Here is an 11831-nt window from a genome sequence, read left to right on the forward strand (position 1 = left end):
ATCCCATTGTTGGGATTTTTTAAAACTTTTTTGGGAATTCCGGGATAAATATTTATTTGTAACTCAAGTGAACTAATCGAATAGTTTTTATGACCAAACCCATGCACCAAAATAAGATTTTAAACTTTCAAATATGTTTGAACATTCTGCCAGGGGAAATACTAAATATATGTATAATTATTTTGTATAAATATATATGTAGTAATTAAATAATATTTATGTATAGTAAACGGTACAGAATCATTGGCATAACTTCCTCTCCCTATACTTATAGCAGTAGTAGCCAGGAACCCACAACCACAGCTTAGCTCTCTTCTCCCGACTCGCTTTCTTCAATTCTAAATCTCCATCAAGATACTCTTCTTCATCGGCTGTATTATTATCTTTGTTGACGTAAGAGAATGTTTCGTCACCAGTATCGGTAGTAACATCTTCGGCTAATTCGGCACTTCCTTCTTCATCGATAGCCCCAGTTTCATCACAGGCAATTTTATCATCACCAATATTTTCTTCAGCATCATTGTCATCTTCAGCATTTTCATTATTGGCATTAATACACTTTTTCGCACAGGCTTTAGTAGAAGACACATCGTCTATGTTGGCTTCAGTTCTGATATCAAGAACATTGGTTTCATCAGCATTATTATTAGCATTTTCAGCGGCATGTTTGACTTCAGTGTTGATGTTATAAGCGCTCGAAACATCAATTACAGCAAGAGGAGTTTCCAAAACAACACCCGTACTCCCTCTTTTATCTTTTCCATTATCTCCAACATCATTTTTTAGGCTTCTTCAACGATTGATTCTTTAACAGCATATTCAGCAGAAGCACCCAAGAACATGTTTTCACCATTATAAAATGCTCCATAGTGAAGACTTGCCGGGGAAATGTTAGCAGGAACATTAGGCAAACAACTAACTGAATCGGTTTCTTCAGAGTGTTGAATTGTTAAAATAAATCTGTATTTGTAATAAGATTCATTATTCTCGCCTTATGCTTCTTTGCTAATTTCAGCTCTCCGCTGCATTAGTAATTGGAGTACTTTTTCGTATTTGACATTTGATCTGTGCCACTGAATCATTATGTCCATTTCGAACATACCGCACTGAGAATAGCAGGTGCTACGCCCCCTAATGCTAGTACGACACTTTTTATCCTAAATAATCATATTGACACTTAAGTGGTTCCGACTTCGATATGTTTATATGTTTAAACTTTTTATTTTAAAATTTCAAGCTGATAAGTAGCCCAAATTAAGAAAATATAAAATCCGTATATTTCAGATAGTATAACAGTTAGAGTTCTCAAATCGAAGTCGGAACCACTTAAGTGTCAATATGATTATTTAGGATAAAAAGTGTCGTACTAGCATTAGGGGGCGTAGCACCTCCCATATATATTATATACAAAAATTCGATTATCTTGGAAACTATTACAGTTAGAATCTTAAAAATTTAACATCCACGTAAACATTTGGACTACCCATGAGGGGAGCGGCACCTCCCTTATCTATATACATATATAAAAATTAATGTGTGCTTGTTTGTATGTTTGAATGCTATAGACTACTAAACGGCTAAACCGATTTTCTTGAAAGTTTCACAGCGAATTCCTCTATGTCTGCAACAGGTAATAGGCTACTTTTTGTTTTGAAATTTCAAGTGGGCGATGAGCCACGCCCACATTAAGAAAATATAAAATTTATATATTTGAGATAATATAACAGTTAGAGTCCTCAAATTTTGTCGGAGCCACTTTAGTGTCAATATGATTATTTAAGATTTTAACATCCATGTAAACATTTTGGGTATTCAATTGGCGGACTACTATGGGGGCTTGGAGCCTCCATATAAATAAAATAGAAAAATTCGTTTATATGAGAATCTATTAGAACTGGAATCTTCAAATTCTATATGAATAACTTTGACATTCATGTGAACATTTAGAAAATAACGGGCGGACTCTTAATGGGGGGCTTGACACCACATATATAAATTAAATAAAAAATTTCTTATATCTTGAAAACTGTTAGATAATTCCAATTTTTCATAGATAGATATAAATTGGCGTACTTACAATAATTTTCTTGGCATCTCTCATATGTAACATACTGTTAATATGGAAAAATATTGTGGTTAAAATTTTAAAATCTTTAAGTGGGTAAAACAAAAAATATTGTATATTGCAACGCACAGGAATATGAATTATTTTTTAAGAATAAAAGTATATATTAAATTTTTGCAAGTAAGAAATTAATAGATCATTAATCTATTATTTTAGAAATTAAATGAAATATATTAACTATATTAATTAAAGAAATTATAATAAACTTTTAAGAAAATGTTTATAATTTAGTAACTAAATAAATATTTTTTTGGTTATTATGTATATATTTTGGTTGGGTAGCGAAGCACACCGGGTATTAGCTAGTATATATATATAAAAATTAATGTGTGTTTGTTTGTATGTTTTTTGAACGTTATAGACTACTAAACGGCTGAACCGATTTTCTTGAAATTTTCGCATCGTATTCCTGTATGTCTGGAATAGGTAAAAGGCTACTTTTTATTTTGAATTTTCAAGTGGGCGAGGAGCCACGCCCACATTAAGAAAATATAAAAATCGTATATTTGAGATAATACAGTAAGATTCCTTAAATTTTGTCGGTAGCACTTTAGTCTCAATATGATTATATGGGATAAAAAGTGGGGTGGGGGGAGTGGCACCTCCCATATAAATTAAACACAAAAATTCGTTTATCTTGGAAATTATTACAGTTAGAATCATAACAAAACTGCGTTTATCTTGGAAACTATTACAGTTAGAATCTTAAATCTTTTTGCACAAATAACTTTAACATCCATGTAAACATTTTGCTTAATAAATTAACGGACTACCCATGAGGGAAAAGTTAGAGTCCTCAAATTTTGCGGAGCCGCTTTAGTGTCAATATAAATATTTAAGATAAAAAGTGGGCGGACTATCGTTAGGAGCGTGTAAATTAAATACAAAAATTCGTTTATCTTGAAAACTATTACAAATAACTTTAACATCTATGTAAACATTTTGGGTAATAAATTGGTGGACCCATGAAGGGCAGTCCACATCTAACTAAACATACATAACTAAAACACAGAAAAACAAAATAAACAACGCAATAAAACCAACCTACACCCAAATATACGAAGAGAATTCACAAAACAAAACACACAGCTGAATAAAACCATATACATACATCTACACACACGTGTACATCGTTTTCTAATATACAGTGTTGTTGTTGCTTATTTAACAAAGCATGAAAAAAATATGACATTTTTTGATAAAATTTTCAGAGGTTGTCTCGGTTTTTTGCTCATATCTCCGTTATTTACCGACCGATTTTGCTGATTTTAAATAGCGATCTTCTCGAAAGCATGTCTAACAGAATTATTGAAGACTCTAAAAACTGATTTCAACAGACAGACGGACATGGCTTAATCGACTCCGCTATCTATAAGGATCCAGAATATATTTTCTTTATAGGGTCGGAAAATTATATTATAGAAATTACAAACGGAATGACAAACTTATATATACCCTTCTCACGAAAGTGAAGGGTATAAATATCGAATTTTCATATGGGGGGTTTGGATCCCCCATATGAATAAAATAGAAAAACTCGAATATCTGAGAACCTATTACAGCAAAAGCTTTTAATTTTACTTGAAGAACATTGACAGTCATTTGAATATTTAGAGTATAACGGGCGGACTTCCAATGGGGTACTTGGTACCTTCCATATGAATTAAATTCAAAATTTGGTTTATTTAGGAAATAATAGAACTTGCTGGCACCACATATATGAATTAAATACAAAATTTTGTATATTCTGAAAACTGTTAGATAATTCAAAATATTTCATAGATAGATAGAAATTGACGAGTATCTAATAATTTGCTTGGAAACTCTCATTGTAGTTAGAATTTTCAAAATCGTTAAGTGGCCATTTAATTATACTAGATGGCAAAACAAAAAATATTGTGTAACCCAAGGCATTAGGGAAAGAATTATTTTTTAAAAATAAAAGTATAAATTAAATTTTAGTAAGGAAGAAATAAAAAGCTCATAAAGAAAAATATCATAATTTAATAATTAAATAAATAATTTTTTGAATTATTGTGTATTTAATTTCGATTGGGGTAGCTAAGCATAGCGGATATTAGCTCGTTGTATTATAAGTGACATATATACTCGAAAATAATCTAAAAATTTCTAAAATGGAACAAACCTAATCCTTTAATTTTTTAACTACTTATCTACATAACCTACAAATTACGAGAATGAAACAAAAATACTTTACAAATATTAAAATAAATACCAACAATCATAATCACTAACAACAATCACACGGTTTTTTCTTTACTTCTGTGAACACTTGTCTATACATTCTCAGCTACATACGTGTTTGATGCAGCAGTAGGATAGTTGCACTTTCATGTCATCATTAATTGTTCTTGCCAGGGTTGACAAAATTGGTACAATTGTACTTTTTTGGGTACAATTCGATCTTTAAAAGTACAATGCTAGCTTTTTGTCTAGTTTATAGACTGTCTATTCTCAAATTCATAGAAAGACAATAGACTGTCTATTGACCGGTCTACACTGAAAAGATTTTCTTCATGATTACCGTAAATTTTGACATTGGTCTAATAAAAAATTACATTAAAACTCAACCTATGCAACATTTCGTTGGCTCAATGAAATATTTTCATTAAAATAAAACTGATGAAATGTTTCATGAAATTCATGAATATTTTTCATTAACATAACGTTATGTATTTCATAAAAAATATGATTATTTTCCATCAATTAAAATAAAACTGATGAAATGTTTCATGAAATTCATGAATATTTTTCATTAACATAACGTTATGTATTTCATAAAAAATAAGATTATTTTCCATCAATGCAATGAAATGTAACATTGATTTAATGATGAATATTCAGAATAATAATGAAATTATTTAATTAGTTTAATGATAAAATTCTAAATTTCAATGAATTAATTTCATTTAATATACGATAGAAATTCATTAGATTAATGAATATTTATATTTCTGCAATGATAAAAATTCTTAAAATTTATGAAATAATTTCGTTATTATAATGATATAATATCATAGTTTTTATGATATTTTTTCATTATTTATATGACTCTTGTTTATCCTCATACTAAAATAAAAATAATAGATTATTTATTTTTTAAAAATACATAAATACATTTTTATTGATAATAAACTTGAATAATAAAATAATTCCAGTGTAATCTTGTACAATCTTGTACATATTGATGAAATAAGTTTAAATTAATTAAATTTTGAAAATTAATGTATAGTAAAAAATTCAATATATACATTAAAGTAAGGTCATTTTTTGTATAAAATTAATAGTATTTTTGTACATTTCAGTATGTTTTTATATAATAACATTTATAATAAATAAATTAATGTAAATGCATTTTGAAAATTAATGTATACAAATTTTTCAATATTATATAAAAAAAATATTTTATAGTATTTACATTTTGTATAATACTTATAATAATGCAATTAATTTAAATTATTTAAATGCATTTTGAAAATCAATGTATATAAAACATTTCAATTTGATACAATAAAATAAAGTTGATTTGATTTGATAAATTAAATTCAATTACTAATTATTTCGATAAAGGACCAAACCGATTCACAAGCTTTGGGATATTCTAAATTAAACAAATGAAAAATTTTGAAGCACAAATCTAAAGATCTTAAAAAATTAGAAATTGGCAATAAACTACCATCTAAGTAAATAAAAAAATTATTGATTTTTTCGAAATTTCCAACTACTAATATAAACGGTTATATACATTCACCCTGGATGAAATCCATATGGTCTTGCACTGCTTGCATGGTACTTCCCATGAAAAGAAATGTCTCCTGCGAGTCTTTGGTAGTGAAGCGTGACATCTCTTTTTTACCGAACACATTTTTCCGCATGTATTTTCCAGTTGGGCTAAGCCAATAGTGTAATACCCATAACACTTTAAGGGCAAACATATCAGGATCTAAAAAAATAAAATTTATTTCAATATTTAAGATAGATACATTTTTTTAATAAATTACCTTTTTTAGCGTCATCAATATTAATGTTTTCCAAATTCTTATTTTTATAAATGTTTTTCCCATTATTTAGCTTAGAAAGGCCAATATACAATTTCATCATTTTTTCACTTCCCCAGCTTAGAATGGAATCATGAGATCCATAAATAAAAGCAAAGTTTTTATCAATCTAAAGAAACAATAAAATATAAGTTATTTAAATATATTTAAATTAAATGTACATGTATTGATAGTGGTTACTTACCAATTTGAATTCGTTTGGGTTTTTGTATCGCACTTGAAAATTTGTTGGAGTCTATAGTTGCTGCATGCACTCCATGCTGACTCGTGTTCATCTGCAGAGAGGTTGTCGTGAAAGAGACTTTGAGCAATAATTTGTCCTCCTTCTTCTGGAACTATACAATTAAATATACATATTTATGAATAATTAATTTCAAAATATATAGAAGTAAAATAAAATTACTTACTAAATTCGAAATTCGATATAGATTTTGAAGTTGTGGGAAGCTCAACTTCCTGATCAAAGATTTGTTTTGTTGTTTTCTTCAAGTTGCAGTACTTGGCATACAATTTACCCCGTCTTTCTGTTCTGTAGAATTCTTTTATTTTCGGTTGGAAATATAGACAATATTTGTTCTTCTAATTTGTAGCTTAATTGAAGGAACATATGTTGGCTGTTTTCGTCAAAGTAACGAGCAATTATATTAATTACCATTGACCTTTGTTCTTCAGTAAGATTTTTAGTGATCTTATATGAATCAACTACTCGACTTCCAATTTTATTTGATTTTAAAATGTCCAATGCATTAATGCTTTCGTCAACGTCTGATGAGTTGTTGGTCGATTCACTAGATTTAATACCAGGCGAAGTGGGTGATGAAATTGTATGAATTTTTTTTAAATAAATTTCTGAACGAATTGAACGTTTTAATTTCAATAGTAACATTTTCATCTGAAATTTAAAAAAAGGTTTAAAAAGAAATTGGAATATATTGCCCAAATTCCAGGAAACAAGAAGACTTTTTAATTCGTCCTGTATGTTGTCGTCCTCCATTTCAGTATCGGACATGGCTTTTTTTAGAAATTCTATATAAAAATGTTTATTGGTGATTTAATGATAAAATGCATGTTTTATATATTGTGAAAAAGATGTTCAAATCTAATAAAAGGTCTTATTTATAACAAATTTATCAAAGGTATATAAGAACATTTTTCATCTAAACCTTTAATAATTTGTTATAAATAAGACAGTAAATATTTAGTTTATAATAAAAGACATTGGTTAATAAATTTCTTTAAAGCGTAACATGTATTTTCCCCTACATGTACTAATTACAGTGGTCGGCGGTCCCACTAAATCTTTTATATTTATAATTTCATATTCACTCAAATCGCTAGGATCAAATTCAAACGCAGTATAATGCTTAATATAGTTAATATTTTTTACTTTTTGACAAAACAAAACTACAGTTTCCTCTAAAACGACGATATTGATTATTTTGTAAGCTGAATAATCAGATTTTAAAGTTGCAACGATATTGATTATTTTGTAAGCTGAATAATCAGATTGTAAAGTTGCTAATAGTAAGATTTTGTACATTTGTAACTGACTTTGTCATATACTTTTAGAATATCCTTTGGTCTTTGAAGTTTGAGACTAATAATGTCTAATAAATAGGTATCACATCTATTATTTTCAGAATAAATTAAATTAGTGAGTCAATATATGAAATTTTGGTTTTAAAGTATCATTAAAAAGTTCCATATACATTTTGTTGTGTTTTTCAATATTTAATTTTAAAGAGCTTATTGAGAAATCAGTAACTTGAAATGACAAAATATCCAAGAATTCTATTAATAATAATACAAATTTCCAGACTTCTAAACTTTTGTTAATATTACAAAAGCGGCAGAAGCAACCATTAAATGACTTGGAAAATCCAAGTAAACTATTAAGACCAAGATTATCTCCTAATATTAACAACGGAATACAATAAACATGATATTCCTGACCATTTGACAATCTATGCCATTCTTCTCTTAAGATATAATTTGGTCAATTATTGGCTTAAAACACTTTTTATTTCCTGCTGACTTTAAATCTAATAACATAAACGTTTTCCAGTTTTGTCTCATTTGGCAAACAAAGAAATTAATAATAAAAATTACAAATGGAATGAGTCGTTGAATGAGACCCCAAAGGGTTATTTATTTCAAGATCGTCAGAGTATAAGTAATATGGAATTAAAATGCGTCCAGGATAAAGAGAACACTTTTCTTTCCATAATTCACCATGAGTAATATTCGTAAATGTTTTTTATTCTTTCAATTCGTTCAAATATAAAGACATTTCAAGAAAAGTGTCATTTTTTTCTAGAATTTTTTTAAATGAAAATGCCATTGGCAGTGTTTATTTTTAAAGTTTTATTTATTCCACCAGTGTACGCTTTTTTAAATGTTCGTACAATTTAAACTCCGTTGTTAAGGACTCAAAAATTTTGGAGAACTCTGTTATTTAAACTAGTATTTCTGATTTAAAATCTTCTTTTAAATTTTTTATAAAAGAGCGTAATATATCCAACAGTGGTTCATAAACATAATCAATAATATTTTTGTTAATAAAATGCACGTCTTTTCTACAAAAATTATACTTTGAATGCATATTTGTCTGAAATTTCATAAAGTTTGTGAAAAGTTAATCGAATTTTACACTTTTTTCAAAATTTGATTTAGATGACAATAAATGAATATCATTATTTTGTTCATTAGATTTATGAAATTCATTATTTTCTTCAGGAATTTGGCAATCGAAACTCATTTCCATATTATCAATTGTGTTAATTTCAGTACTGTTGGATAAATTATGCTTCTTTTTGACGTGTCTTTGAAATGTGGATGAATCCTTATAACTGTGTCCACAACAGCGGTAGGAATCATGGGTGGTTCTGAGATGCCTAATATACTTTTTGTTGTCAAAAAACATTTTATTACACTTAAAACACTCCATTTCCATATAATTATTTAAAACACGTCTCAATACAAAATTTTTTAAAACACTTTATTTTAAAATAACAATTAGGCACTTTGTATCTTTAATATGTTCCACTTAAATATTTAAAATATTTTTTTAAATTTTTTAGTACAGTTGAGCTTGTTATACCCTACACCACTTTAGTGGGGAGGGTATATTGGGTTTGTGCTGATGTTTGTAACATAGCAAAATATTCGTCCAATACCCACCTTAAACCACCAATCGGCTTAGAATCATTTTCTGAGTCGATTAAGCTATGTCCGTCCGTCCGTCTGGCCGGCTGGCTGTCCATGTAAACCTTGTGCGCAAGGTACAGGCCGCAATTTTGAAGATAATTAGATGAAATTTGGCACAAACGCTTCTTTTGGCCCAGGGACGAAGCCTATTGAAAATGGTTAAAATCGGTTTATTATTTCGACTAGCCCCCATACAACCGTACCCCCAAATAGGGCCTTTTGGCTTATAATTAATTTAAATGATCTATTATGTTAACAAAAGTCGACAAAACTTAGTTTTATAGAACTTTTAATGACACTACCGATTTTTGTAATGACCGGGCTTCATTTGATCCTATCCCCCATACAAACTCCCCTTCAGAAAATGACTTAAAGGTCAAAATTCACTTACAAACACTAATAACACTTTTAAATTCTACATAAATAATATTGAAGAAGACTTAACTCCCCTACCAACATTTTTAAGGATAGGGCCATATTTTGCCCTACTCCCCTTTGAACCCTCTTGTAAAAAAAATCTTTTTTTGCCAAAATAAAAGTAAAAATACTCCGAAATAAAGTAAAAAAAAAAACAAACCAAATGCTTTATTTTTTAAATAATCCCCATTTTTAACATACATACTGACAGGTGTAGGGTATTATATAGTCGGCTACGCCCGACTATACATTCATACTTGTTTTTTTTTATTAAATTATAAGAAATTCCTTCACTTCAATCACTTTTGCAAATGAAAAAGAATTTGCTTTTTCTGTGCTAAACTTGTTATACCCTACACAACTATTGTGGGGAGGGTATTATGCGTTTGTGCTGAAGTTTGTAACACCCAAAAATATTGGTCCTAGACCCACCTTAAAGTATACCAATCGCCTCAGAATCACTTTCTGAGTCGATTTAGCTATGTCCGTCTGTCCGTCCGTCTGTCTGTCTGTCTGTGTGACCATGTAAACCTTGTGCGCACGCTACAGGTCGCAATTTTCAAGATAATTTGATAATTTGGCACATGCTGTTTTTTTGGTTCAAGGACGATCGCTATTGAAAATGGTTGAAATCGGTCCATTATTTCTCCTAGCCCCTATACAACCGTACCCCCCGAATCGGGCCTTTAGGCTCATAAGTACGTTAAATGTTTTATAATGTCAACGAAAATCAGCAAAAATTAGTTTTATAGAACAATAATTGACAATACTAATTTTTATTGTTATCGGGCCTTATTTGACCCTAGCCCCCATACAGACTCAAAATTAACTTATAATTACTTATAAAACGATTATTAACGATTATTAATGACTTTGTAGTAGACGTAAATTCATCTACCAAAATTTATAAGGATAGGCCCATATTTACCTCTTCTCCCCTATGAGCCCTCTTGTAGAAAATCTATCTTTTTTGTCAACAATAAGTAAAAATATTCCACAATAAAACAAATTAAATGCTTTATTTAAAATAATTTCAAAATTTTAACATACTGACTGGTGTAGGGTATCATATGGTCGGCATTGTCCGACTATAAATTCATACTTGTTTATTCTATAACAGTCATGGGCAAACACATACGTTATAACAAAATGGTGGTACACTGAGAAAAGTTTTGAAATTTGTGTTCTATTGCAAATACTTTTTACGACGAGAAAAACTCATGAACTTTTGGGCATTTTAAACAAAAATGGAATAAAGGGAAAGAGTTTTTCATTTAAGAAAAGTAGTAGTATTTGTAAAAAGTAGTATTAAATAAAACTACTGAAATATCATTAAGAAAATCACGACTTTCTATTCGATTTCGAACTTTTAAGGGATATTACCGAGATATTAACTGAACTTAATTTAAAGTTCAACTAATCTATCCAAATCAATGTTTCCTTTATATTCCTTAATACGCAATAAGTCACCAATGTGTTGATCGGTTAACCTATTCCGCAATTTACTTAAAATCAGTTTCATACTTGAGAATGCCACCTCACAGTTATATGTGGTGCCAAACATGGAATATAGCTTATATATTTCATTTTTTAAACTGAAATATTTTGTATCATCTATCTTTTGCCAAAATTTTTCCCCAGATTCCATAGGAACTTCAAATAATTACGCATTTTATGCAATTCTTCGTGAAGAAAAACATCTTGCTCTTCTATTTCACATCTAAGGGGATTATCATGTATTTCTATTGTTTTTTATAAATTTTAAGTCTTGAAATCTGTCATTGTAATTCTTTTTTATGGACTCAACTATTTTGGCGTATTTCTGAATACAATCAAACGTTTTAAAATTAAATTCTATGAATATTGATGAAGTTTTCTTAAGATTTGATATACTATTTGTTGGAGGAGATCATATTTTTTGTCACCGACTGTTTAATTACTTGTTTGTTTTTTCGTTCGTACTTTCCAATACCCTTAATGTTGTTGTTATTAATACTGCGTCT

The 11831-nt window shown here is 29.0% G+C and overlaps 2 protein-coding genes across 3 annotated transcripts in view; one reads left to right on the forward strand and one right to left on the reverse strand.

Moving 5' to 3' along the window:
- The window catches only part of LOC111688377 (myosin-I heavy chain), a 1083699-nt gene that overhangs the window by 199874 nt on the left and 871994 nt on the right, over positions 1-11831 (forward strand). The gene's annotated exons all lie outside the window — the stretch shown is intronic.
- On the reverse strand, positions 5722-6299 carry LOC124419841. The gene is made up of 2 exons (XM_046950635.1): positions 6148-6299; positions 5722-6089 (listed from the first exon to the last, which is right to left on the reverse strand). The coding sequence occupies exons 1-2, from the start codon at positions 6245-6247 to the stop codon at positions 5884-5886; spliced, it is 306 nt and encodes a 101-aa protein (XP_046806591.1). The 5' UTR covers positions 6248-6299; the 3' UTR covers positions 5722-5883.

Source organism: Lucilia cuprina, chromosome 4, assembly GCF_022045245.1.
Source record: "Lucilia cuprina isolate Lc7/37 chromosome 4, ASM2204524v1, whole genome shotgun sequence".
Classification (NCBI taxonomy): Eukaryota; Metazoa; Arthropoda; class Insecta; order Diptera; family Calliphoridae; genus Lucilia; species Lucilia cuprina.

Excerpts from the sequence above, each read along its gene's own strand:
- LOC124419841 (XM_046950635.1), bottom strand. The coding sequence starts at position 6,247 with ATGATGAAATTGTATATTGGCCTTTCTAAGCTAAATAATGGGAAAAAC. Across the intron at positions 6,090-6,147 it reads TATTGATGACGCTAAAAAAG|ATCCTGATATGTTTGCCCTT; the intron begins GTAATTTATTAA and ends TTATTTTTTTAG.